General features: G+C 51.8%; 8 protein-coding genes across 8 annotated transcripts; 3 read left to right on the top strand and 5 right to left on the bottom strand.

Annotated features, from left to right (window-relative positions):
• Positions 1-26: 26 nt before the first annotated feature.
• On the bottom strand, positions 27-614 carry FIBRA_08360 (uncharacterized protein; the record flags this gene model as incomplete). The annotated part of the gene is made up of 1 exon (XM_012330004.1): positions 27-614. One exon carries the CDS (start codon positions 612-614, stop codon positions 27-29), a length of 588 nt encoding a protein of 195 aa, XP_012185394.1.
• A 30-nt stretch (positions 615-644) lies between these two features.
• On the bottom strand, positions 645-1,722 carry FIBRA_08359 (uncharacterized protein; the record flags this gene model as incomplete). Its single annotated transcript, XM_012330003.1, has 7 exons — positions 645-907; positions 966-1,100; positions 1,153-1,354; positions 1,410-1,451; positions 1,502-1,575; positions 1,637-1,649; positions 1,699-1,722. 7 exons carry the CDS (start codon positions 1,720-1,722, stop codon positions 645-647), a joined length of 753 nt encoding a protein of 250 aa, XP_012185393.1.
• Positions 1,723-5,851: 4,129 nt separating this feature from the next.
• FIBRA_08358 (uncharacterized protein) lies at positions 5,852-8,528 on the top strand (the record flags this gene model as incomplete). The annotated part of the gene is made up of 14 exons (XM_012330002.1): positions 5,852-6,142; positions 6,194-6,218; positions 6,271-6,303; positions 6,353-6,381; positions 6,434-6,538; positions 6,596-6,623; positions 6,686-6,812; positions 6,866-6,986; positions 7,037-7,088; positions 7,139-7,186; positions 7,246-7,251; positions 7,311-7,334; positions 7,387-8,051; positions 8,103-8,528. The coding sequence occupies 14 exons, from the start codon at positions 5,852-5,854 to the stop codon at positions 8,526-8,528; spliced, it is 1,980 nt and encodes a 659-aa protein (XP_012185392.1).
• A 353-nt stretch (positions 8,529-8,881) lies between these two features.
• Positions 8,882-10,684, bottom strand: FIBRA_08357 (uncharacterized protein; the record flags this gene model as incomplete). Its single annotated transcript, XM_012330001.1, has 5 exons — positions 8,882-9,002; positions 9,055-9,568; positions 9,616-9,826; positions 9,887-10,324; positions 10,379-10,684. 5 exons carry the CDS (start codon positions 10,682-10,684, stop codon positions 8,882-8,884), a joined length of 1,590 nt encoding a protein of 529 aa, XP_012185391.1.
• A 3,498-nt stretch (positions 10,685-14,182) lies between these two features.
• Positions 14,183-15,655, bottom strand: FIBRA_08356 (uncharacterized protein; the record flags this gene model as incomplete). Its single annotated transcript, XM_012330000.1, has 4 exons — positions 14,183-14,309; positions 15,034-15,146; positions 15,237-15,447; positions 15,513-15,655. 4 exons carry the CDS (start codon positions 15,653-15,655, stop codon positions 14,183-14,185), a joined length of 594 nt encoding a protein of 197 aa, XP_012185390.1.
• A 260-nt stretch (positions 15,656-15,915) lies between these two features.
• On the top strand, positions 15,916-18,374 carry FIBRA_08355 (uncharacterized protein; the record flags this gene model as incomplete). Its single annotated transcript, XM_012329999.1, has 10 exons — positions 15,916-16,040; positions 16,184-16,227; positions 16,280-16,324; positions 16,372-16,697; positions 16,753-16,763; positions 16,818-16,958; positions 17,012-17,104; positions 17,155-17,636; positions 17,696-17,708; positions 17,756-18,374. 10 exons carry the CDS (start codon positions 15,916-15,918, stop codon positions 18,372-18,374), a joined length of 1,899 nt encoding a protein of 632 aa, XP_012185389.1.
• A 300-nt stretch (positions 18,375-18,674) lies between these two features.
• On the bottom strand, positions 18,675-24,190 carry FIBRA_08354 (uncharacterized protein; the record flags this gene model as incomplete). Its single annotated transcript, XM_012329998.1, has 5 exons — positions 18,675-20,907; positions 20,957-22,587; positions 22,638-22,798; positions 22,846-23,884; positions 23,939-24,190. 5 exons carry the CDS (start codon positions 24,188-24,190, stop codon positions 18,675-18,677), a joined length of 5,316 nt encoding a protein of 1,771 aa, XP_012185388.1.
• A 1,167-nt stretch (positions 24,191-25,357) lies between these two features.
• On the top strand, positions 25,358-26,779 carry FIBRA_08353 (uncharacterized protein; the record flags this gene model as incomplete). Its single annotated transcript, XM_012329997.1, has 8 exons — positions 25,358-25,421; positions 25,606-25,669; positions 25,719-25,835; positions 25,891-25,994; positions 26,045-26,203; positions 26,256-26,456; positions 26,512-26,598; positions 26,658-26,779. The coding sequence occupies 8 exons, from the start codon at positions 25,358-25,360 to the stop codon at positions 26,777-26,779; spliced, it is 918 nt and encodes a 305-aa protein (XP_012185387.1).
• Between the last annotated feature and the right edge of the window lie 767 nt (positions 26,780-27,546).

Raw genomic sequence — 27,546 nt, 5'->3', positions numbered from 1 at the left:
CTGTACATCTTATCCAACAGGCTTCTTTAGGTAGACGTTCCTGCAATCACAGCGTCGTATCGGCTGCTTGAGGTAAGCCCCATCGAACTTTGTTTCGTAATATATTCGCAGGAGAGACGAGCCCATTCGAAGATGCCGCCTGACTTTTGTGCAAGCGCCGCGTAGTGCTGAGCCTGGAAGATGCGCAGATCTCCCAACCTCGCGGCGATGAACTGGTCCACATCACGTAGGGTAAACTCTGACGCAATGTCATCCAGGGAGACGTGTTGAACAAACTGCTGTCTGTGAAAAGCATTGTAAATGTCGGGAAGTGGACGAGAAGTGATAAGTATACGGAAATTTGGTGGAAGAGGAATCAAAGCACCAGTTTGCTTGCCAGAGACCAGCTGAAGTAACAACTTACGAGTATCCTCTGCACCACTCTCGTCCAGGGCGTCGATGACGACCAACACAGGCGTGCGAATGGATTTCCACGCTTCTCGGATTGGTTCTACGATCAGTTTCGCCCATTGTTGCGTCAGATCTCGGGTATGTTTGAGTTCATCATCTTCGTGAAGCGCACGCGCCAACGCCCGACGCACGAGAGGGTTATGGCGGGCCAAGTCTTTCGCCATGGTTTTGAATATCTTGATGTGATAATTCCCCTATCGCGTGCGATCAAAGCAGTAACAAGACCCGAGACTTCCACGTTCGTGTGACAAACGAGCTATCGTGTGTGCGATCGCAGACTTGCCCTTCCCCGCCATCCCGGACAGCCAAAAAATCTTCGTCGCGTCCTCTTTCTTAGTATGAATCCAGTCCTGGATCGTCGACAGGATTTCTCTTCGAGTACCGGGGAGACACTGCTTCGATTCATTAACCCCAGCCCCAGTGACATACTCCAAGCCACTCAGGTCAACATCTAGAGCTGTATCATACAAGCTGAGCGCCACAGACTGCCGACACAGAGAACACTTTTTACGTACCCCCTCTGTAAATGGGAGCTGAAATCTCATTGAAGGTACGACGCCGAATCTGCTCCATGAGACTGCTGAGAGTTTCTTGAAAGCGCTGAATAGTCGTACGAGTTTCACGATCGATGTCCTTGCCCAGCTTATTCCCTTTGTAATAGAAATCAGATTAGAAAACGAAAGATTTTGGCGGTAAACTTACAGAACACGATTTTCTCCGAATAATGGGCGATGAAATCAGCGCATTCTAGTGACTGTCGCGTCAGCTTCTCTACGACCAGTCGTCCTTCCATGAATGGATTGCCGAGAATGTCTTTATCAGCTCTCAAATAACCGTAAATATCTGCTATGAACTTGAGCAGACTGAACAGCTCCTGATGCCGATGAACTTGATCAAGAATCATCTGTTTCATTATCAGAAGTCTCGCCTTGAATGTAGAGAGATCTCGTTTGACCAACCTCGGATGCATATTTGAAGATGTCGAATATAGGTGCAGTATCCTTTGTTGAAGATGAGGCTCAGAACGAATACTTTAGTCCTGGGTACGTACCTCTACGAGCCCATCAAAATCGGAGTCAAAAATCACCAATGGTTGCAGTGACGAAGCTGGGAATGTAGGCACATCTACGATCATTTTTGGGTGAACGGTTCATATCACTCGCGCTAGTGTCTATGGCGGGGTCACGATGCCGCGCAATCTGCCCAAAAATGTGAGCATCTGGGCGAAGGATACACGAGGCTTCGTACCTTCCACATGTTTCGACGATCCATCGAAGAGCATTGAAGCCCTACCTAGTTTTGAGATCGTCAGCTGAGTGAACAGAAGGTGCGGTAACGGCTGAAATTTAACCGGAGTTCTATTTGACCTGACACTGAGATACCAGCAAAACTCCCTTCTCTCATCAGGTCGGATGCTGCTCGACAAGCCAGTGTCCCTGAATATATGTGAGTCGAATGAGAGCGAAGAACATACAAGCATCTCGCCCAAACCCTACTTCTTCTCCTCTTTCGATAAACCACCAATACTCGCTATCCGATCCAAGCACTTGTGTTTCCGCCTTGTAGGGGGGGGTGGATTACTGCGGCATTGTTGAATTGGATATTTTTGACTTGATAGCGATTAGCCATTCCAGGTATAAGTCTCCACTGAAGGTTGGCATAGATGTCAGTGGATTGATACATTGGGAATCAGTGAAAGCACGGCACCAGCTCTCCTTTGGGAGGTGGAACTTTCGATGATGAAACGACACAGATTATTGGTTTGGCGTCATTATCATTGGGCATCCTCACTCTGTTGTGATACAAAGCGTTGGTGATCGTCACCACGCCAGACAACTCGGCCTCCATCGTGCATCAAGCAACCTGCGCGGATCGAAGTCAGATAAATTCGCAGTCTGTCCATCATGTCAGTACATTACCCTAGCACGAGAAAGATACACCAACTTAGCACAGCGACGCGGATACAATAACAAGCGAGAGTGTGAGAGTAGTATAAGGAGACAACAGCTGTCGAAGATCGCATGTTGATTGTGGGTCGTTAGACGCTGACAGGAGAATTCTGGCATGGCAATTGTAGCGTACGGTCTTCATGATTCATCTCCAGATCCCAGCACACAGTCAAAGCTCATAGCCCTGCATACAGTGAGAGTATCTTGCATCCAAGTCTCTCGAATGCGGTGGATGCTACAGGCTGCCACTGTTGAGTATAATTTGTTGGAGGAACGTGATTATCCGAATGGCTCAGGCTGACAACAGTTGAAAACCAGGAGGATCACAGCAGAAGGATCGGTGTGACATGAGACACTGATTTGCATATACGAGTCGTCATCGCAAGCGGTGAGAGAGGCATGGCCGATATCGCACAGCAAGTTCAACTTTGGGAGTAGCTCTTGCTCGTGGACGATTGAGTTTGTCGCAGGATGTCGTCTGGCCGTCGATGGCGGCCGTGTCGAGGGCGCGATAGTGATCGAACGGGAGTATCATGTAGAATGGGCCACAATTCAGCTTAATTAAATTCAGATTTCGTCTCTCTGCGACCAGCATCGACTATAATTGCCTACGTCATGTGCGTGCTGTTTCCCTGAGCTGAACTCCGAGTCGTCTTCTATACAACAAATTGACATCGACCTGACCGTAAGTATGCAGTGGCCAGGGCGTATTATTGTGCCGCTTCCGAGTCAAGTTGCGCGGCTATAGCGATTCGGATGTACTCAACCATCCGCCCATACCTCCCTGTTCTCTCGTGCGGCGGCCTCGCCATCCATGGTGATGGGCTACAATCCAGGCAAATAAAGCAAATGTGGCCTTTTGGCGTATAAGTACTATGTAGTCGATTGGCTTTTCCCGATAATGCTTCCAATGGTGGTGAATATTCTCAGCCCCGCCGCTCAGCACTCAGTGCTCATTCCGCACTGGCTCACTGGATCTTTGTGGTTGCATACCAGACAACTCAGTGGCACGTCGCACCTTAGGATCTCAGGTGTCTATGACAGTATTACCGTGCCACTAGCTATAAAACTCATGACTCATGCTTACAGTGACTGTATCCCTGATAACAGCTGATACTCTCGTTCTCTGCTGCTAAGCACGCTAGCCACGGACTCTCTCGAATCGCATCTCTAGGTAACTGACTGGATACAGCTTGCAACGGCGGACGTCCGAATGCGATTTGCATAAAATCTAATGAGCACAAGCGTAAAGCCTCCGGTACCTGTGTCGGTAGTGTTAACATACGATCATCACAGCATTCACTGCCTGAGACTTTATGACTCCAGGATTCGCAAACTTTCAAGTCCTCACGGGCACTTCTCGTGGTCATAAGTATCTCTCCCATTTATGCTGCTTTGTTTCAATCACAAATTCTGCTGGCCTGAAATTCAGGCCGTCGATTGCTTGATATGAGACAATGCAACGGGTATTCGGCCAAGCTACGTACAATGCTCGCTCCTTCACGATCGATGACTACCTATGGGGCTGGAAAAAACCATACGATAGGCTGTACAGCTCGCCGCAGAGACAAGAAGATTTGTCGATGAGCCGGGTAGTTTGAATAAGAGAGAGAAGCGAAAGGACGTCAAAATCACATTGCCCCCTGGGCCCATTCAGCCAGATGTAGTCGCCGACACAAGCATTTGATGAATGCCACCCGATACCGTATGGTCATATGGTTCAAAAGAGTACGTCACTAGAAGCACGAACCAGAACACATTTGACGACTGAGAAGAAGGAAGAGCGAAGAAGCGGGCAGCCGTTGACGGCCCTAGTTCCTTCCATCCGGAGAGATTGGGAGTGTTCATAGAAGATGTGGACGACAGTGGACTACTTGGTGCTTGAAATAATGCCGTCGAAAAGAGTGGCAGTGGCAATTCGAAAGGCGGTACAAACCTTCAAAACTTGAACGATGAGCTAAGCAGAGATGAGAAGGACACAAAGCGGATTACAACCGTATATTGGGAGGGCGAATTGCCAGAGGAGCGGAAGTCCGGAGGAGAAAGTGCAGATTTCGGAGATTATAGATGCAGCGATGCGAACAGCAGACGGACAATAAGCAGCATGTCTATGCGTACCATAGGGAGCTGAGATAAACTGCACTGACTCTCCGTTGTTGAACCAGTCTACTTGCGGAGTTGACAGGCATTTTAAAAAGGATTTGCAGCAAGGACAGCGGTTACGCTTCCTGCTTCGTGGTATATCCTAAAAGAGAAGCCGCATACAACATCAAGACAGGAATGTAGACGCAGACCTAAGACGACGGGATTAAGTGGACAACTGGGCTTGCAGAAATGGTGACGCTCCAGATGCGGGGTGGTTGGAAAGGATTGTTCGTGAGCAGATGCTGCAAGACGGGCTCAGAAGAGATCATAGAACCGGCGAGGAGGATGCCAACTCGAACCATGTGAACCCTGACGTGTCTTTCTTCAAGACTGTAGAGACAGAATGGGTGTCGGCATAAGCTTTGGGAAATATAACGTGTCGTTGAGGACGACGATGAAAGTGACTTTGAGGCTTGGAAACGAGTGTGATTGCGCGCGCTCTCGGACAGGATATTTACTACTTGAGCCTTCTGGTTATGTACCAAATTGCTGTAAATTGTGAGAAGTGAGACTGCAACCCGTGAATACCAGCCAACGCCTAACATATAGCGATAAACTTGTGGCCGATGCAAGAATTGGCGGGTTTGAAGTGAGGCAATGTTACTGATGATCTACCAGCTGTAACTTGAGGTGCGAGCGCACCTTGTAAACTTCCAAGCCTAGAATGCATTGCCAAGTTCCAACCCGGGTCTGACGCAGAGATGTCAAATTCACGGCTGCGCAGTGCACACGCGGCATGCTGCGGCGTTCAATTCCGAATGCGCAAAGTGACAAAGTGTTTCTAGATACTTACATACATAGTGCTGATACCGCCCCGCCTTGAGCGAGCTGTAGTGAATCTGTGGTGTAAATCAGCCGTCTTGATGCATATGCAGTATCGACTGGTGATCAAGGTACCCATGGTTAAAGTTAGGTCATCTGCCTAGGTTAGGAGAATATATTGGAAAAGGCAGTGTCGTATCACAGTTTGTCCATCTCTGATGAGTTTCACCAGTGGTGCTATGCAATAACGCAAGAAAGCTGGTCAGTAGCAAAAGCAGATAACAGGTCGCCGGCCGGAGCGCACGGGATGTGGTGAATGGGATGACCAGGGGCTGCGCCGGGGTCGGAGGCGAATGCCGGCCGGGGATGCTGTGTGGGGAGGCGCCGGCCGGGGACGCCGGAGTAGCAACGCAGGCCGGGCGTCACGAGGCTTGAGCAGAGACCAAGTCGGCGACGGAAACTCCACTGCATCCTCATTTCGACTTTCTCCTGCTGGCTCGGGGCTTTCACCCTGCGACTTACTCTATCCTCCTCTAGTGTCCGCCATGTCTTCCTCTTCTCTCTCTCCAACCTCCACCTCTCAAGCTGCCGCCTCCGCCTCCTCTGCTGTCTCCGGCACTCTCACCATTCCCGGCAACCTGAAGGCTCGTTGCTCTCCCTTCGCTCATAACCATTGGGGTCTCATCCTGATGGTTCTGTGCTTCCAGATTGTTGGCATCCTTCTTGCGATATCCAGCGGCGTCCTCATTGGTACTAGCTTTGTCTTCAAGAAGAGAGGACTTCTCAGGTCGCAGAAAGGACTTGTTGCGGGAGAGGGTGTGGCATATTTGAAATCGGTTCGTATTCCACTTCCTTCATCTATTACTTTCATTTAAAGCTCTCCTAAGCCGCTATGGTGGACAGGAATGATCAGTACGTCTCTATATGCCACCTATGGGATTGATTCCTACCTCTACTTTCGTAGTGATGATCCTCGGCGAGATTTGCAACTTCGTTGGTATGACCCCATCTGAACGGTTCACATTCTCGCTCTAATCAATTTGTAGCATACGCATTCGTGGAGGCCATAGTCGTCGTATGTTCCCGCCGGTCCTCTTCGAAATCTATGTTTGACTATGACTCCCAAGACTCCCATGGGCGCACTCTCCGTCGTTATCTGTGCCATACTGTCCCATTTCTTCTTGCAGGAAAAGCTGAGCTTTTTCGGATGGTTGGGATGTGGATTATGCATCGTATGTGCACTCTCCCTACCCGTAATGTTCGAAGTTTCACTTGTCCTGATTTGACAGATTGGCTCAGTTATCATTGGGCTTAACGGTTTGTCCTCCTATCTTTGCTCTGTCTCTGCCGCACAAATTAATGCCCGTTGCGTGAGACAGGACCCCAGGAGGCTTCCGTCGGCCAGATCACTCAATTTCAATCAATGTTCCTCGCACCGGGGTTCCTTGTATACGGCTCCATACTGATTGCTGCCTCACTCTCCATAATATTCATTTTTGCTCCTCGGTTTGTTCGATTCGTTCCTGCTCATGTTCTATAGCCTGACGTTTCGCTTCCAGTTACGGTACCAAGAGCATGCTGTGGTACATCATGGTTTGTAGTATGATTGGAGGCATTAGTGTCAGTGTTACGACTGGGCTTGGGTCTGCAATTGTGACGACTGCAATGGGCGATAATCAGGTCTGTCGCCGAGTTTATCTCCACGCGGATTCAGCTCAACTATCTTCTAGTTCAAGCACTGGTTTATCTATTTCCTGATGGCTTTCATTGCTGTAACATTAAGTGGGTCGGTATTCGCGTCGTTGACAATAAAGCTAAAGTACTTTCCACAGTCACGGAGGTGTATTACTTGAATAAGGCGCTGGCGCTCTTCAACACAGGTGTGTCTATCTATGGCTCGATCGTATATGTTTATACCTAAGCCCTCTCTTCCTCCTAGCGATGGGTAAGTACCAATCTGCTATATTTTATCTAGAGTTGTGCGAGACTCATGTTCATTGATAGTGACTCCAACATACTATGTGATATGTCAGTGGCATTGTTTGTGATAGCGCAACAAATATCTTACGCACGGTTGCAGTCACGTTCTTCTCTATCCTCACCACCATAGTGCTGTTCCAAGGTCTGAAAGCCAGCGCCACCCAAATCATCACACTTGTCATGGGTTTCGTTGTCATTTGCTTTGGCATCACTATCCTCCAGCTTTCCAAGGTTGACCCTACGCAGATCAAGTTATTGGATCGCCGATCTACTATCTTGCTGCAAGCAGCGAGGCGAGATACTGAAGGGATAGACGAGAAGAGCCTGGCTGCCGTCGAGGATCCCGGAATCGATGCACTTCGCGGAGGGTTCGGTATGGTTGGAAGCGTTATACGTGCTAGGAGTGCACATCGGATGAGTATGTCGAGTCGAGCTACCGCTTCAGCGCGCTCTCGATATAGCAACGCTCCTTCGGCGTACCCTGGGGCCGATCCACTCGCAGGTTTGAAGCGCCATCAATTGTGGGACGCTCCTGTGCCATCTGTGTCAGAGCTGAGTGTCCCAGACGCGGACGCCGATCGTTACTCTATGGCTAGTCAGCCGACCATGCTGGGTTCACCGCAACCTAGCGCACGGAAGCAGACCATCAAATTCGACAGTCAAGATGTCGTACATTCTTATTCTGTCCCTGGATTTGGCGACAACACATCCAAACATGAGCATAGGAATGCATCTCATAATTCGATGAGCCCTCCCGAACAGCCCGTGAGTTCGCTCACAATTTTCTGGTTTTAAGTCTAATGCTGATTTTGTCAGGCTGACGTGAAGTCCGACTTTGATGCGCAAGTCGTCGCTTTCCCTACAGATCCCTCGCTTGAGGAAGCTCGGGGCGAAACCGGCATGTGGACTGCACCTCCTATGCTTGGTGGAAACGACGGCAATGATCCTTACCGCCACGCCCAAGCATATGATATTTTTGATCACCCCCCTTCTGCCAAAGTCGGTGGAACCTTTACACCCGACGAAATGTCACCGATCGACAGACGCAGCACCAAGTCACCGCCGCATCACCACCATCACCCATTCTGGCGTTCGCCAGGCGGCAGACGATACCCGTCCGGCTCGCCTGACGATGACCGCGAGCAGAGTGAGCATCTCTGGCAACGAGAATCAGACGATGAAGAGAGCAGAGGGCGATCCGACGGCGGTATCCGACTGGTTTCGAGTACCAGCAGACATTAATGCTTGCTGGTCCCAGATCTCTTTCCGCTGACTTATTGTATTCGACTCCATTTTGGACTTGCGAGGGCGCGGTTCACGTTGCTTCCGGACTTAGGATTGTTCGACTTTTCTGTATAGTACATATAAAGTGTAGATTGTGGGATACACACTTATCAGTGATACACGTACATGTTCTATCAGACATCGTGGTGTGCAAGGCATTAACAAATGTACAAGCTGAGTGGATCCAATAACGTGCAGGATATCATTATAAGTGTATGTACAGTCAACGGGTACTAGGGGATGGTTAACGAGTAACGGGAAGGCGCGATGATTGCGATGCGCAAGTCATAATGCAGGATGAGGCACAGCACTCACGATACGATTACAGGAATATGTACGGGTAACGAGTCCTTCTCATACATCAGCTTAGGTCTCATGCCGCGCCGCGACACTTCCGGGTACACACATTTCAGCTTCCGACGCGCACATTGGCTGCACAGTCATACGTTAGATTTAAGATGGCAAGCATTTCAAAGCGACGTACTTGCATGTCCGATCTTTGCGACCAGGAGGCGGACTCCCACAAGCGATCTTGCGCTTCCTACAAAAGAAACATGCAAGAGTGAGAGGTTTCTTTGGAGTGTCTTCCTCCGGGGTTGCCGCAAGGCGAGCGGGTGCTGGTGATGGCCCAGAAATCAGCAGCGTGCGAGATGATGAAGGCAGTGTCTCTAAGAGTGGCTCGTCGGTGGCCTCATGCTTCACACCATGCGCCAAGGCGTGGTGAGCCTGCGGCTGAGGAGCGTGGATGTGCGACAGATCCGGTGGTGGATGCTCGTATATATTGTTGCGATCGAATCTCGGAAACACATACGAGCGGCGTGGGGGCGAAGGCACTCGGTCACCGGGGTCACAATCAATGCTTCTATGTGAAGGAAGACCGCGATCACAATACAACACGTTTGGATCCAGCGGAGGCATTGCGACAGAAGACTGCGGGCGCGAATAAGCATCCGCGGAACGCATTCGGACAGCCTCGGTCCCGAAGCTGTTGTACTGGTCTGTGCCCCGTGAGTGGCGAAGTTAAATGTCGGCCAGCCAGACGCACCTAGAGTGTTCATGGACTCGCCGCATGGCGTGAAATTATTTGTTGCGCGAACACTGCCGAAAGCTTGATTGTGAGCTTGCAGCGCTGCTGTCCCGCAAGCTCCACGGTCAAATTGACTTGAGGAATAATGCGACGTTGGATCTGACGGGCTCACGACTCCCAGTTCGTGGTCTTGGAAGCAATCGCCTTGTGACACTGGAGAGCCAACATCCTGGTCAAACCATTTAGCACGGACCAATCAACGGCAGGGTGGAATCAACATGCAACTCACCGAGGTATAATACATCGCAGGAACGTCCATAACGTCGCCGTCGGGAAGACATCCGTCGTTTACATGTTCTCCGTATCCGTAGTATTGGTCGTGAACGTATCCACTGCCTGTTGATTGCGGCGCGCGGTTGAGATTGGGATGAGACTGAGAGCCAGTACATTCACGAGAGTAGCCAGCATATCTGTTCGAATGATGCCAATTCTCTAGTGTTCGTGTTGCATGACAACGCAAGATATTTCTCTCCGATACCTCATTCAGCGCGTCCAAATCGTGGGGTCGTGTGTAGTCTTGCCCTAAGTGATCGTAATAATCGCTAGAATACTGACCGCTTGACCAGAGAGTGGCGTCGAGACAAGGTACAGCTTCGTTATACCGCGACCCATCGTGGCTTGCTCGAAGATCAGCCGACAAAAGTGGAACTGAGGGGTTGTAGAAAGTCTGACCCCAAAGTTGAGTGAGATCGCCACAAAATCGGGAGAGCGCTTTACGGACCTTGCTCGAAGCATCAACAAAGGTTGAATCCAATAAATGATAGCCGGCTCGGTTCACGTCCCCGAAGGCGACTCCGCCGTCCGACACCGCAAAGTCAGTGGCGGGGAATTCTTGCCCATATCCGAACGGCGCCACTTGGACACCAGCTGCGACACGGTCGACGAATTGGGGCGCGTGTTCAACATCGTGCGCTGGCGAATTCCAATAGTAATAAGGTGGGAATATCTCGACGGACGGAGTAGCGGGACTATCGGAGTCGGAGGAGTCATCGCTGATGGCGCCAGGCGGAAGTAAATGGGAAGTCATTCCAGTCAGCGACTGCTAAAGAAGGCAGGTCAGTAGGATGAGCGGTCGGGGTCGCGGGCGGTTGGCGACGACTGGGGGCAGAGAGGGCGCGTGTGATATGGAGGGCCTCCTCGCCTTTATATTGCGGGCTTGGGCTCGCTAGCGCGGCAGGATGGGCGATTGGATACCATCTAGCGCCTCCGGAATTGTGGCCGGGAGCACCTCTGAACCAAGTCATCTGATGCCCGCAACTGTTGCATATCATCTATTTCCTCCGTCATTAACCGAAATACAATCGAAAACACGTACCCGCATTTTATCGAAGCTTATCCTGCACCGCAGCCACGCCTGCCTCGCGCCACACTCGGGAGTTCTCCTCGTTGCACAATTTCGACAATATGGCCTCATTTAGTTCTTAATGATTCTGCATGGTCTAGTCTGACGCAATGAGAGAACCTGAGAAATATAGAACGGTGGCCCTGGGCATTCTCGCCATTCTAACTGCTGTTATCGCCATGCTGGTCATTGGAGGTGCTTCTGGTACCCATTCGAGCCAGCCCGTGCACTCACGGTGATATCCAGCATCCAGCTGTCTATTTACAGCTTTCGTCTTGACGCCAGTCCTTTATGCATACGGCCCCAATGTCTCACAAGTGAATCGCTCTGATTCTCTAGTTCTGTCAACGCTTCACCAACGTTTCTCCACTCGTGCCTTTCATCCGACCTGGTAGAACAGTTACTGGGAGCACACGCGCCACAGTCGTTGGGTTCGTATTTGCTATACTCGTTGCATAATGAACTCGACATGCGGTCTCACATTATAGCGTCTGCTCAGTAGGCTGGGCGCTGATCCCACTGTGACCATACAATGGCTTTTTCGGCAGCGACATGTGCCACCAGTGCGTGCATGCACCCCCACGCCTCCATTGCTATGTAGGAGATCGGGCAACGTCGCGGTCAAAGGCGTGTGCATACTCGCCCCTCGCTCCGCCTCTATGTCTCTCCTGACCGTCTTGCAGCTGAAACAGGATGGCGTCAATGAGCGAAGTGCCAAGATTCACTCTTATAACATGTGCGAAAGCCAACCTTTGATGACAAGCCTGTCCTGGAAGAATGGCACTTCTGGTTGCACATTGCGACTCGGTGAGTTCCACATCCGGATCATTTCACTCGGCACACATACCAATTGTCCGATAACAAAGTTCATATCTTCCACATCGATGAAACTATCCAATGTTCTGGATGCGCTAGACAAGGGTTAGCGCAAGTTCTATGAAGGACCCCTTGTTCCCCAAATGGCATGGTTCGGTCTCGAGTAGTGGTAGCGTGATTTAGCTATCTTCCTTCCCCGTGGAGTGCAGATTCTCTGACGAGATGATTGTCTGACAGATTCGCGGAGCTTGTGGGTTGAATGGGCGCGTCGGCGGACAAACGTGTGCAGCAAAACCTACTCTACGTGACATGACGAGGCACTGAATCCAAAGGAAGCACACTGTGAGAGAATTACGGTCAGTGGCCCGCTCATAGGAGGGCAGATTTTTGCAGAAATTTTACTCACACTCAATATCGAGGGCGCTCATCGATGTCTACAATACAAAGACAATTACGGGTCTGCGATATCGCTTGTCGTTATGATGGCGACATGGAGCCGAATCATACGGCCTAAGACTGTTCAGGAACTACTTCGCATGCGCCGGTCGTGGTCCATCAACAAATTGACAGAGTTCAGGCGCGATACAACAGGCGTTTGAGACGGAGGCAATTCATTAAGTCAGACGTGACCTACGGGAGTTTGCGAAATGAAGTGGAGCAATGCGTTTCGAGCTCGTAGGTCTTGGGGGTCTTCGGAATAGAGATTGTGTCGATGCCGTTCAGCCTCAAAGGCTACGGCACACATTCTATCATGTGAATATCAGACGCATTCGCACAATCGATGCGACAACCGGGCTTCGGCTGCATCCTATGAGCGCCTTGTTTCCAGATGCGGCCTTGTGCGACGTCACTCATAATCTCCCAGGACAATCTAGCCGTCCGAATAGGCTTCAAAGTTGAGCCTCGAGGCAGACACGTGAAAGGAACATGTCGCAAGCGTGAAATATGCATGTAGGGTATCGCGTGCTTCAGCAAGTCGAAAGCGAAATAGTTGGCAGCCCAGCGGCATGGACCTGGCCGTACGGACTAGAAACCCTACATGGGTCCCATCCGAGCAAGGGAGAAGATCGCATACAGGAAGAGATATCCATCCGATCGGATGCTCTGTATATCTCGGGCCAACAAGAAAAGATCTCGAGGCCAAAGGTAGGCCGCCGTAGGCTCCGAGGCGCCAGCTGCTCCGGCAAGCAAGCTGCAAACAGAAGAAAGCTCGAGGTAAGTCAGCAGGAACCGATATGCTGGAGCACGAATACTAGTTTGGTTCGCATACCGTTGAGGCGAAGGCAGCCTGGGCCAATCGATCGGTAGAACAGCACGTACTCCGGTGATTTCTGCTGATACAACATCTCGCGCTGCCCAACAGAAGTCGTGCGGAGTATTGCGAGAGGAAGTGCACAGGACATGAATAATGCGTGATGTACACGGTCTGCGTTAGAACGGCTTCGGATGGCGATAAAGAGGATGCCAGCAAGTTCGAAACTAATGTACCTCATCGCCAGGAATTCCTGGCGAGTCGGTGGAGAGCATTCACCGGGAAGACAAAACGAGATGGGATCCAGAAATTGGCAAAGAGTATCTGGGCGATGTCGGCGGACGGCTTTTACCCAGAGGCCTAAATCAGTCGAATTCACCGGTGAGAAGTGAGAAACATAGCAACTACACGTGATATGGCAGGACGGGAGACCGTCAGTTTCTGTAAAATTTTGCAGGAAATTCTTGAAACGTACAAACAAGAAGAGAATCATCAAGCCGCACACCAGCACGCGAACACTTCGGATTCGTAGAAGTGGGAAATTCATACTTCGGCGCCTTCTACTTGGGGGTGAGAGTGACGATGCCGACAAATTCCTTGATGTTCGAAGACGCGCGCGATATCGACATGGGGATACGTTATCTACGTAGACAGCCACGGTCTTGTCTACCCTGCTGAATAGATGAGCAATGAGGGGGATCATTATACGAACGTACATTAAAGGTATTTCGGATATAAGTAACGCCTTACATACAGAGAGCAATTCCACTCGGAATTCATATTTATAGTCTGGACTTCAGCTATGGGTGTATTCAATGGCCCGTATCACCTGGCGGGATCCGAGAGCTCTGTGCGAGGCACAAGTATTATCTTCTGGAAAGTCGATGCACTAGAAGAAGGCGTTATCAAAGTTTCTGATTGAGCGCAGATCCGAATCCGCTCATTGCACATTGGGAAATGGCCGTTGAAATGCCGTTTTCATCGATAATAATTTAGGCAGCAGTCCCAGATACAAAGGTAGTCATATGTGCCTCTTTGGGAATCAAACGCGGCAGCAGGCCCTGTGCCATATGCACCCGATATCCCAAACCGTGAAAGCTTCCTGCGCTAGACGATTATGACAGACTTTGTAATTCGGGGAATGCAACAGGCTGTGGCGTCCGTGCAGCCTCGCCGTACGTGAGCACACCGACGTACGGCATGACATTATACTTGAGAGAGTAATTTGCAGGAGGAATGTTCCTAATAAATTCAGTTGAGATTAGTAAGGCCTAGGATATGCACAAACTCATGAAGGGAGAAATTCGTAGGATATGAGATAGCTACTTCGGTCCAGTGCCGGGAAATAGGCTAGGGCTGCTAAAGCCAAGGCTCATAACACTGAAGCCTAGAAATTCATAATATATTCATGCTCCGCCGACATGGAGCATCAGTGCCAGTCCGTCTGGACCCCTTGGCGGGAGGCCGGATAGTAGATGAGATACTCGTTGAGAAGAAGAACAATTTGCGCGCTTGAGTTCGACAGCATAAAATGTTCAGGAATATGTGTAGCGCTAGGCATATGCCGTTCCCACTGCATAAGCTGGTTATCACGGTGGGACTTGCGTCCCTAAGAATGATGATCAATAAACTTAACGGTTGGCGAGCACACAGAACAGCGCCCCTCGCAAAGTCCGGCAGGAGGGCAGCCTGCAAAAACGAGGTCCCCTCGACCAGGAGTCACCACCGAACGAAGAATCGCATTCTGACTGAGAGCGTGACTAGACACCTCGAGCAGAGAGCGGTAACAGTAACCTGAGGTCGGAATGGGCCGTTCTGTGCTGCTCTCACTCACGTCCAGACACGCAACCACCACATCAAATTGTCGTGGGATGAGTTCCGGTTGTGCCAACATGCAAATCCATGACCGGAGACAGTCCGAATGGGAAGATTCTGAAAGTAGATGAAATGGGAAGACCCTACACACCTGAACGACGCGCTCAGCTCGCGGAAAACATACTTGTTGCGGCCCGTTGTCGATATGAGTGCGTCTTCTTTGCGGCGGACAATGCGGTCCCATATGACTACTTCATTTGCGACCTTCAAGGAAGATCCGTTAGCGCGTCTACCATGAGGACAAAGTTGCTGCCCTTGCGCTAGGGGGGAACGAAGATCTAAATGCATACTCACTCCCTTCTTGTCAGTGTATTCCGCGCTAAGATACAAAAAAAGCTGTTTTGTGTTCCAGTTAAACAGAGGCGAGAGGTCTGGTTTTGAGCACGCGTGGACATGGGATACAGCCCTCGCAGACATAACAAGGTGCGTACCGGCTGAAACATTGAAATTGACAAAGGCAAACTCCTGCTTTTTATTCGCGTAGCGTCGAGCATTTCCGGGGTGGCTGTTGATCGCATGAGCCACCGCACAGACGTCGAGCAGGGCGCGACAAGGGAGAGAGCGACCTACACTTGGATCGAGGCCACAGCAAGCTGACCCTTGGGATCCGCGGTGAAGGCAAGAGATGACAGGGCGATCGCTACGAGTAGAGCCGTTACGCATGATGAGAGGAATGCGGAGGTGTTGTTGATGCGCGCGTAGATGGTGTGCATCGCGGAGGACGACGAGGAGAGAGGGAAGGGACGAGTGGACAGAGGCGCTCGTCGCGTGTCCCGGGGCGGGTATTTGGTGGTGTTTAGCGCGTCCCCATATGGCAAGTGCCGACGCGCTGGGCTCGGGCACTGACGTTACCTGAAGCTGGCAGCTGAGTCTCTGTTCTCAGTTCAGCCCCGGAGGCTCGAGCCTGCTTGTCCTCCTTGCTCCCGCCCATCCTCCTGCTTCTTGCTTCCGCCCCGTCTCCCTCCTCCTCACGATGCCCGACGCCTATATTCTACACCGACTGCTGCGGCGCGTTGCCGCTTGGGCACTAGTCGCTTTCTTCACCGAAATTCATATAATTGGCAGCGAAAATGTACCTCGGAAGGGTCCGGTCGTCGTGTAAGTCCTCCCACACCTGGCTTTGCTGCAGTGTCTGTCGCAAGGTCGCACAAAAATTCCGAGACTGTCCCCCTTGCCAGCAACTGCTGCGCCCCTTTCTCCTATGTCTGACAACGCCCAAATTTTGACTGTCATGCCCTCAGGACTGCAACCCATCATAACATGATGATCGATCCCGCTGTGCTCTGTTCGTGCTTTCCATCCTCTCGCGTCAGCGAAGCTCATCCGTGTCATGCCAGCAACCATGTTCCCGTACCAGCGTATTCTCCACTTCTGGGCCAAAGGTGCGTAATATCATCAAGGTCCCTCAGCTGGCGCCTTATTCGTTTAGCCTCCCTGTTCACGAACCCGGTCGTAAAGTATATCCTCACTTCCGCCGGTAACATTCCTGTCGATCGCAAGGCCAAGGACCGCAAGCAACTCTTCCGCGGAACTTTGCATGCACTCTCTCATGGCGGTGCCGTCGCGGTATTTCCGGAGGGTACCTCTTACACCGAACCCCGGATCGTGCAAGTCAAGGACGGTGCTGCCTGGGCTGCTTTAGAGTACGCGAAATTAGCGAAGGAGCACCCTGACCAAATTGCGTCAGGCGCTGAGCGTGTGATGATTGCCACCGCAGCGATCGTGTATACTAACAAAACCAAGTACCGCAGTAATGTAGGTATCTTCGCACACAGCATTGCACCCGTTCATACTGAGACCCGTTGCTTAGGCTATCATGGAGTGAGATTCTCGAATCTGTATTGCGTAACAAGGCTTAGCACTCTGGTGATACAGATTTGGACCTCCAATCCCTGTGGATGCATTCTTGGACCAGTTCATGTCGTCAGAGGAAGGCGCTGCCAGGGCGGCAGTCAAGCGTTTGACTGCTGCCCTTGAGCAACAGCTCATTGAAGCTACTATCAATGCTCCTGATTGGTGAGTACTTTTTCATACGAGTAATATAGTTAATGGTCGATGAATGTTTGTAGGGATACGCTTTACGCTGCCCGAATGGCGCGCGACTTGTTGTGGGATGACGAGAGGAACATCAACCTCGATGACTTCGTGGTGATATCACAAACGTACGTCTCCTTGTCGTGTACACGCTTCTGGCTCTTATTTGGGTTTGTAGCCTTGTAGATCTATTTTCCACGCCGGATCTAGTCCCTAACTCCGCTGCGATAAAACGCCAGCTACTCACATACTATTCTCTCCTCCAGTCTAGTAAACTCACCAACTCGGTACTTGCTTCTCTACCACTCCCTGATACACTAGACCCCCATCGTCCTATCCCTCTTCCTAGTCGACTGTTCACGCTCAGTCTCCTAATTCGTGACTCGTTATCGCTCTTTATCCGGCTGCCACTGTTCATTGGACCACTGCTGCTTCATGCGCCGGCATATTTCTTTGCCCGGATTGGTGCTCGACTGGCTGAGGATGAGGAAGAAGCACAGGCTCAGAACAAGGTTGTTTTTGGCTTGCTGCTGCTCTTGCTCATTTATCCTATGACTTTTTTCTTCCTCTGGGCGTTTCTATGGTACAGTTCTGTCGGTGCACTGATATCTATCACGCTAGTCACTTTGGTTGCGATGTACCACAACAAGCTAGTCAACGGTGAGTACTATACATTATACATTCCGTATGTACTAAGAGATGACCGTGACATATCTTAGACAATTACGAACGGTTAGTATATTCGACTAGGATTTGGATTTTAATTGACGGTTGTCCAGGGCGAAACGCCTGATTGCAGCCTGGCGTATACTAGTGGGTGTCTGGATTCCAAAAAAATGGGACATGTCTATGAGTGCTCTTGCGCAATATACAATCCCTTTAATCCCGGCGGAGAACGAGTGGATCGACCGGTCCAAGGTCAAGCCTATCCGTATTCCGTCACAAACGGCAGTCATTCCGCCGGCCCCACCAGCTCGTTCCGCATCGTACAAACGGCGTCGTCCGCCCACTCGCCGCCTTATTCGACACGTCCTCCGCGCCCGTGCAGAAGCAGCAAAGGCTCTGGCTTCCCTCTTCGCTCAGCTCGAGAAGGGTCCCGCCGCGGAAGGAAAGCAAGTATGCGCATCAGCGCACCTGGCACGCGCATACGGCGGCTATATCGAGGAGCAATCTCTACAAGCGGACACGAAGGAAGGCGTGGAGGCATTCGTGCAGATCATAGGGTGGCGCTCGGCTCGGGAAGTTGTCGCGTTTTTGCGCCAGAGGGGTGCACGCATCGCTGCATTGGGTAATCGCGTCGAGGGCGAATGGGCAGCGCTTAGTAGCGATGGGGAGAGTGATACTGTCAGTATGGAGGGTGAGAAGGAGGATGATGTTGTTTGGATTACATCTTCGTGATATTACGTGCTTGGTTCTTTCCACTGTCCTCCTTACTCTCGGGCCCGATGGCTACGGTGCTTGCTTACATGAATCAATCCACTCAGGATCTTGATGGGAAACAAGTGTCAATGACTTGTGAATCACATGAATGCTATAGGCTCTACAACAAGTATCTGAACAACAGCGTACAACAGCGTACAGCAACTTACAGAATAATGATAACGGATAATGCCAGCAAGATCAAAGCGCAGCGTGCACGATAGCATGGTACAAGACAACAGCGGGCAAGACTCAGATATAAATAATGAAATGTAGCAGCTATGGACATAGGATCTCAAGGAGCTGGTTCAGGTACCGACCATCGAGACCATCGGCTAACGGAACCTTATCCCTGCACGCGCGAAGACGGGTCGCAGCGAGTTTGGTCAGAGCATTGTCGATCCTCGTGGTGAGAGAGCCCAGCAAGAGCATGAGATCTGCATCAGTCGCCTTGTCCATCGCAGGCAGCAGCGCCTTGAGCTCGCGGTGGGAGAATACTGCGGAATCAGACTCCTCGTTACCCTGATTTGGAGCATTGCTACTTGCACGGAAAGTCTTCCCCGCTGATAACATTTCCAGCCGGATGCACAACAAAGCCAGCTCGCCCATCTGCTCGATGCTGAACTGCACCCGACCAGGAGGGTTTGATGTTGTCTGCACCAAACTCAGCCCCCTCCTCCCGGCAAGCGCTTGTGGATAAACGATGGAGAGCATCTCGGGAACTTCAAGCCCCTTGAGCTTCACCTCCCCAACTTGGACAACAATGAGGCCTATACGACGAATGGCATCAACTACTTGAGGCGGTTCCAGATGCGAATATGGTGTGGGAGGTTCAGTCTCGAAAATCCGTGCATTAATCTCTCGGACGACGTCAGCGCTGCACATTATTTGGCCTCCAGCCGCGCTCCCTTCGATACGAGCAGAGCGATTGACCATAGGACCAAAGTAATCCATGCGGCCAGTTATCGGGTCTGGCTCACATACTGGCTTGCCACAGTGAATGCCTACCCGAACTGAGAGCCCTCGAGCGACCAGATTTCCTTCGACATCATATACTTCCTTGCCATCTTCGCATTCTAGTATCTCCAGTGGCCAATCGACATATAGCAGCTGAACTTGAACACTGAGACACCACCACAGCGCCGACATGGTGTTTGGGAATGAGCACATAAACGCGTCGCCTTCCGTCTTGACTTCGTAACCACCACAGAACCGCAACTGGCGTCGAAGAAGGTTGTTGTGGAGAATCATGGCAGTTGGCATACCAGCATTGACCTCCCAAAGATGTGTCGAATTACGGATATCTGTGAAAACTAAGGCAACGTGACCAGTAGGAGCCGGAACTTCGTCGCCCAGCCGCGAAATGTCCCTGTTAATGATCTCAGGGCGTTTTGTAGGTTTCGCAGAAAGAATGGATCCAGCATCGTTGGCAGGGTACAGATCTCCAACCGCTATGACCATAATCATAGCCGAACCCTCTGCACCGTGGCTAATTGCGAGGTCGCGAAGCTTCTGGGCAGCAATCATCGCATTGCCACAATTGCTTCGTGCAATGTCCACAGCAGTTTGATAGGGAACATTATCCCAGAGCCCCGAGTTGCCTACAATGACAAACTCATCTTGCGCAGTGATGTCCCATGTACAGATGTGGGGTCGCGCATTAACCACCGGCAACAAGCTGTAGAATCCAAAGGAGCGGGCAACATCGACCTCATCATTAACGTAGCCTTTCGGCGAGACCCATCCTTCTGCATTCCTGATCCGCGTGATCTCAGGGCGGGCGAAAGGGTCGTGGAGCCGAGACAATAGCATAGCATTGCCTTGCCTGGACATCACAGCAAGCGATCGTCCGGCGTTTGCGACGTAGAGCGTCTTGCCCACAAGGTGCAATACGATCCCAGATGCCCCACAGCGTTTGTTCATATCACGGATCACAGCATTCCCCGTAGACGTACTAACTTGAGACATTTTGCGTGCAGACGAGTTGGAATACAGAAAGTCATGAAGGTGCTTGTTTAGCTGGAGAAATGCGCGACGTAGTGCATCTGGGATGCCTTCACCCTTTTCGGGTCTTAGGTGAGCAAGTTCACCAGAGTACACATCGAGAAAATTCGACTGCAGATAATGATTGAGCCAGTAGTTGTTTCCTGTATGGGTGGCACGGCCGAACATGGCGAAGATCGCTTCGTCGTTGTTTGCACGAAATTTGGGCTGGACAAGGTCAAGCATGGTGAGATGCTCCGTCGCCCCTAGAGTGTCGGCGATGCCGTATCCCACACCATTAATTTCCGAAAGTGAAATGCGTACGCGTCGATCCTCGTTTTCGTCCGGAATAATGGCGCCGTTGGTCGCCGTAACATCCATCAGTCCTAGAACACGCAGCTGGGTCAGGCTGGAAAAATCAGCGAGGATCTTGCGTTTCTCGTCATGTTTGACTGGCGCGATATCTGTCCGAATTTCCAATCGCTTGTTCCCGGAAAGGTTCAGATACTGCAAGCTCGTATTGAAATTCCTATAGACACAATCAGCAAGGATGACTTTCGCACACTGCAATTATTTACCAGTTCCAATCAAACTCCCAATTGAAGATATTATATTTCAGGATGTTACTTCCGACATCAAGGACGATAAGATTGGTGAGTTTGCCGATCTCCTTGGGAAGCGTCTGTAGCTTGTTACCGTTTAAGAAGAGCACCTCTAGCTTGGTCAACCTATGCAGGTCCTCCGTTGGAATCGTCGAAAGTTTGTTACCACTGAGATATAGCTCGTTGAGGCTCGTCAGTTTCTCGAAAAAAGACGGCGGAATCTCCTGAAGCTCATTAAAGGACAGGTTCAGAACACGTAGCTCTGCTAGCAGTGCAAGAGGATGTACAGCATGGTCTGTAAACTGATTCTCTCCCAGATAGAGTCGATGCAACGAGTTCACAATGGGGGGCCATTTCTTCTCGATACACATAATGGAATTGGCGGATGATGCCTTCCTAACCGACGAACTATCAGACCTAACAGGCACGGGTCCATTCTGCGTAGTGCCGTTCACGCCCGCGCGTCTTCCCACATCCGAGCCGGAAGGTAAACTCCAAGATCCGAGCAGGTTGGATGTAGCGTTGATGAGATGTAAATTCTCACAGTTCCAAAGGGTACTAGGGAGCTCAGCGAGAGAGTTGTTATGCACCTCCAGAGTCTCCAAGTTATACAGGCGACTGATACTTGCCGGAAGGGCTCGAAGTTGATTGTTTGAACAGGAAAGGTGGACGAGGCGAGTAAGAGCACCGAGGGATTCTGGGATGTACCGTAACGAATTGTGATCAAGGTGTAGCGTCTCAAGAGCTGTGAGATGAGCGAGAGCAAGTTCGTCAAGAGCGGACAACTTCGAGTGCGAAATATCTAGCGATGTAAGGGCGTAAGGCTGTCCAACAGGACCAGGTAAGAGGAGCAGCTGAGTAAAGTCATTGTGTGACGCGTCTAGTTGTTTCAAGCAGGGTCCGAAGGAGACGTCAAGAGCGTGAACGGAATTGTGATCGGCAAAAATTTGCTGGACCTTTGGAAGCCTGCAGACAACAGAGAGGTCGGATATGTTATTTCTGCGGCAGTCTAACATTCGTAGATTGACCAGTCCGCTGCAGCTTGATGGAAACTCCGTCACCTGATTGCCGACGATGATCAGCCGTTCTAAGGATTGAAGCCGCCCAAAATCATCCGGAAGCTTATCGATCATGTTGAACGATATGTCGAGGTCGACGAGCCCAGTGATCTCAACCACAACAGAGGGAAGGGCGCCAAACTTGTTATTTGAGATGTTAAGATCCTTCAATGCGCCTAATCGGGGGAACCACCATGGGAGGCTTTCCATTCGATTGTTCTGAACCTTCAGGGACCGAAGTTCTGGTATCCAATCTAAGCCAGCGTCGTCCAAATCGCCAATGCGATTGCAGGAGAGATCTAAACGATGAAGAGTGTCTCGATATCGTACGCTCTGTGGAACTTTCTTCATAGCCATCTGACTTAGTCTAAGCTCGCGCAGCGTGGTGCAGGCTTGGATGAAATCCAGGGGGATCTCGAGCATAGGATTGCGGGAGAGATTCAGCGAGACGATCGCATCCGCATGAGGGTAAAGCAGAATCGGGACTGTTCGTACACCACGTCCGGTTAAGTCAATCATGTCGAACGTGTCGATGTTGTGGTCGTCCGCCTACCAATCCAATTAAAACTAATATGCGAGACGAGACAAACAACACCTACGTTCGACAGGCCCAATACATTACTTTTGTAAACGAACCTCATGAGGAATGTCAGATCCTCTGCCCCTAATTGTTCAAGACTATCGGCTTCTTCGTAGCCTGCTTGGTCCAAGCGGCGCCGTACAATGTTAGCCGGCCGCTCAGTAGGAGCCAAAACTCGCTCTGCAGAACATAAGCATAAGAACCATTGGAATGGCACGCGAGCATACCTCTTCCTCGCTCCTTCAAGTACAAGCTATGTGGCTCTCGATCCGGATTCAACGAAAGCTTCTTATTTAGCTCCGGCATGAGTTCGTCAACAGTCACAGCGAGGCTGATCGAAACGACGTGATACGTCCCATTTGCACGGTATATGCGGATCTTGTATAGCGCTGAGGACGAGGCCGATTTAATTGGCGGACGTGGGCGGATTTTACTCTCGGGCCGCAAACGTCCCGGTTTGCGCGGTGGACCAGGTTCGTTCTCATCAGAACTTGACTCTTCCGCTATCGTCGTGGCCCCTCCTTCTTGATCGACCTCCCAGCTTTGAGGTGGGGCCCAAGAACGGGTATCATCGTCAGGAAAATCGGCTGGGCGTGAAGTAGGTGATATCCTCCGGCCATCATAGTGGTAACGTTGTACACGGACTGTCGGTGGCCCAAAGGGGTGGGGATGGCTGAAGATATTAGATGACGATGCTCCAAGCGAGTGATGCGTAGATGAAACCTCCGAACTGGAGTTATCAAAGCCTCCACTGCGAGGGGAACCACTGTCCGGTGCAGAGAGAATGTGGGGATCGATGATACCTTCCATACGATCGAGATCCACGTCGAGCTTGAACTCTGCATCACCCACAGGTGGGGGGGACTCCGAAGAGATGCTGGGAATTTTATGTTTCCTGTGCTTGAGCAAAGAGGGGGCCGTGGAAGCGGCAGAGTATGTGGACAGATGGTCGAAAATGGGAAGCGGGGGGACGGGCTCTTCTGAAAGAGCGACATCAGATCTTAAGCGGCTCCTTGAACGTTGCTTTTTGACAAAGTTTGAGAGAGGATGCGTGAGGATGCTGCTGATGGAAGACTTGGCCCTGCGGGGTTCCCGAGAATGATGGGTGTCGTGGCCCAGGGAGCTTGAATGGAGGACGTGTGATTCGGAGGAGCGGGTGGTTGCTAGGCTCAAGTTCGAAGCGCTGAGCTGACGGGGGAGAGAAAAGGATGCAAAGGATGATTTATGCGGGAAGCCGTACCGCTGAGGTTTTGGCGGGGGCGTTGGCTGTAAAAAGGAATATCATTGAGACTTGCCACGGGACTGTTTCCAGGAACGTACGGGCTCATCGTCTGGTGATGCCAGCCAGGGTGCAATCACAACGTTATCAGCATCATTGGGAGGGGCGTGAGGGAGAAGATCTTGGGGATGCAGCACCGGCACATCTTGCGGAACAGCTGATAGCTCGCTGACGCCGAGGGAGATGACCGAGGAGGAGGGCGTATAGTGGGGTGCAGGCGACATGGCGAGGTAGGGGTACTGGGGAGCGAGGCCGACCGCCGCAGGGCGAGAGTGGGTCGTCGTTGTCGACATGGACGCTGTCCGTCTGCTGAAGCGCGTCGCCGCCGCCATTCGTCGGGTCCCGTGATTTGTTCACCAGACGCCACCGTCGCGTACCTGTAGCCTTCGGTTCCTCCTCGCAGCTCTTTCAACAAGCAGCAAATCTTTCGCGACTATAATCTCGCACACAATCCGATCAGTAGCCCCCTTTCTGGTATCGCACCAATGATTTTTCCAGCCTGCCTACTGCCGACTCTGCAGCAGCAACCATAACAATTCTCTTATCCGCTTTGCTTTTCCTCGCAGTTTGGGTCCTATCAGCAGGTTGAGCCCGTGAAATGTCTTTTTGTATTTCTCAGGTGTGCAAGCTTGATGGTGTTTCTCTTATTTACCTGCTGCTTCTTGTGTTTCCGATGCTCCATCGGTTCCGCCAGACAGACGCTGCTCCAGACCCTCGGATTTCATGTGAAGGATTGTCTTTTCTGATTCACAACCTACTTTATCAATGGTGGCGCTCGTATGCGGCCATGCTGAGATAGGCCGGTACCGTCTCACGTTGGATATCTCCTCAGCGGGTCCTGGCAGGCGACGATCCTCAAGAAGTATGCTTGATGAATACATTTGTAAGTGCTATCACATTTGCTGCAGCTCCTGTGCACGGTGTCTAATCGGGAGAATCACAAGGATTCACATTGATGGTACCCTTGTACTCTTCTTTTGGATATCTTCGTGGCCGAGCTGCGGGCATTTTCACTGAACGTGCGCTGCTCTCATTCGTGGGGGTTGCGCAGTGCGCGACATCAATCTGTCTGCTCACGGATACAGACAGGACCTGCCTCCATTCACGTAGTGTTGTAAGTCGCTGAGAGCTTCGCCTGGTGCCCATGACCGAGGAGCCGTCCCTACAGAGTGGCAGTTCGTCGGATTACATAGCCTAATTATTGTGATGCCGGGCCAGGCTATGTACTAGTTCCCTAGCCTTGATGAAAAGTCGAGTTCCGTTCATCCTGTCGGCGCGTCTGGATGCGATGTTCGGACTAGCCGTGATGATTCTGCTCGAGTTTGTGCACTGCAGGCTGCAGGGCGGAGAGGACGGCGTCTGTGGGTGATGGATGAGGTCGAGTCGGGCCGAAGACGGTGGTGGGCACATGTGCGGACGATGCGCTCGGCCAATCCGCTCGCCCGCATGCGCGTCCGTCGATGAGCACCGCGCGTTCTGGCCAGGGCAGGGCCGCCATATGGAACATGTCGCCAACTCCTCCCCGTGCGTGCTCCAATCTCCGGCCGTGAGCAGATCGATAGGAGTCTTTTATTCTCCTCGCCCTCTCTCCTCCGTCCCCGACCTCTCCCTCTCCTCCCTCTCCCTCTCGCCCTCGTCCGCTCGCTAGTCGACCATGCGTGAGTCCCATCCAACTCATACCTGACGATCCGGCTGAAAAGCTCTCCAGGTCTCATCATCCGCGACAGCCCCACTCACGTCGGCCAGTACATCGGCGACTACATCGCCAAGCGGTACGCCTCGCTTTCCGTAGCTCATCCTTATACCCTCACGTCTCTCCAGCATCAACGACTTTGCGCCAACCGCGGAGCGACCATTCGTGCTCGGTCTCCCGACGGGCTCGTCTCCCATCCCGACCTACAAGCACCTCATCTCACTCGTAAAAGACGGAAAGCTCTCGTGCGTCCATCGTCTCTCCTCTGCATTTCACGCTCCTTATCCAGACATGGCTCAGCTTCAAACATGTCGTCACCTTCAACATGGACGAGTACGTCGGCCTCCCGCGCGACCACTCCGAGTCCTACCACACCTTCATGTTCCGCGAGTTCTTCTCCCACAGTGCGCGACCTCCCCTCCTCCCGTCTGTCCCCGCTCACCCATCTCCACAGTCGACATCCCCCCATCGCAGGTCCACATTCTCGACGGAAACGCGCCCGACCTGATCTCTGAGTGCAATTCGTACGAGGCAAAAATCAAGGAGTACGGTGGCATCGAGCTCTTCCTCGGCGGCATCGGCGAGGACGGCCACATCGCATTCAACGAGCCAGGTGTGTCCCCTCGTCTCTCCTCCCTCCCCCTCTCACCTCTCCCGCGCACCAGGTTCCTCGCTCGCATCGCGCACGCGCATCAAAACCCTCGCCTATGACACCATTCTGGCCAACGCGCGGTTCTTCGGAAACGACATCTCCGCCGTTCCGCGCATGGCGCTCACCGTCGGCGTCGCCACCGTCCTCGACTCGCGCGAGGTCGTCGTCGTCGTCACGGGTCAGCGCAAGGCGCTTGCGCTCAGCAAAGCTATTGGTGTGTGCTCTCTCCCGCAGATGTCAACTCGCACTGACGTGCCCGGCGGGCGCAGAGGAGGGCGTGAACCACCTCTGGACGCTCTCTGCGCTGCAAATGCATCCGTGGGCGCTGATTGTCGTGGACGAGGACGCCACTGCTGGTATGTGCTCCGTCGAATATCGCCAGATCGCCGCTCACGCAGGCGCGACCCTTCCGTAGAGCTGCACGTCAAGACCGTCAAATACTTCAAGTCCATCGAGCGCGTGCAGGATGAGGTCGAGGCGATACACGAGAAGCTCCGCAAGGAGGGCAAGAACGAACCAGTTGGCAGCATGGAGTGAACACCTTTTGTCCGCACTGAACCGGACTAGGGTGACTTGAGAGCTCGAACATACGAAAAGCATTGCATAGCGAAGACCAAATATATTGTACTATATGAGATACAAGATTGATCCGGGAGAGCCGCAGTTTTGGCTGGGTAATTAATCGTTCAGTGACTTGGGCGGGCCGTGACTCTGGTGCACATTGACATGATTGTACCTCCCGGCGTTTTATAATGATGATGTCACAGCGACAATAGACTGTCGCGATTCGCGAGTGATCATACTCATGAAGACGCGCAGATAGTATGATAGTGTACACATACGAGCTACGACATTATCAACCACCGCTCTCAAATTGCCACATGCACAGCGACACCATAATAGAGGCAAAAAAAACAAGCATGTTATGTTGGCCATACTCTCCATACTTTTGCAGACTCGTAATAAAAACAACGTGAATGGCATGACGAGCACATGCGCTCGGCGAGTACAACACGGCCATGGCCCAACAATCGTGTGGTGGGTCGACATCTGAAACTCCTCTTAATCCCAAGCAGTCGACGCACCCGCATCCGCACCCCAGCCAGACGCCGCTGCTGGCTCCGCCGCCCAATCCGTCGGACCAGTAGTTGCTGGCTCTGCAGACCAATCGAGGGCACCTGATAGGAGGGAAGAGCGCCATCAGTAGTCAAATCGGCTAAACGCAATCTGCACATACCGCCCTCTGCTGCAACCAAAGCGGGGTTAATGCCGCCAGGCGCAGGAGCAGACGTGGCGTCCCACTC

Source organism: Fibroporia radiculosa (assembly GCF_000313525.1).
Source record: "Fibroporia radiculosa TFFH 294 genomic supercontigs, scaffold90402, whole genome shotgun sequence".
Lineage (NCBI taxonomy): Eukaryota > Fungi > Basidiomycota > Agaricomycetes > Polyporales > Fibroporiaceae > Fibroporia > Fibroporia radiculosa.
Note: the sequence above shows the minus strand (reverse complement) of the source record. Positions and strands in the feature narration are given on the sequence as shown.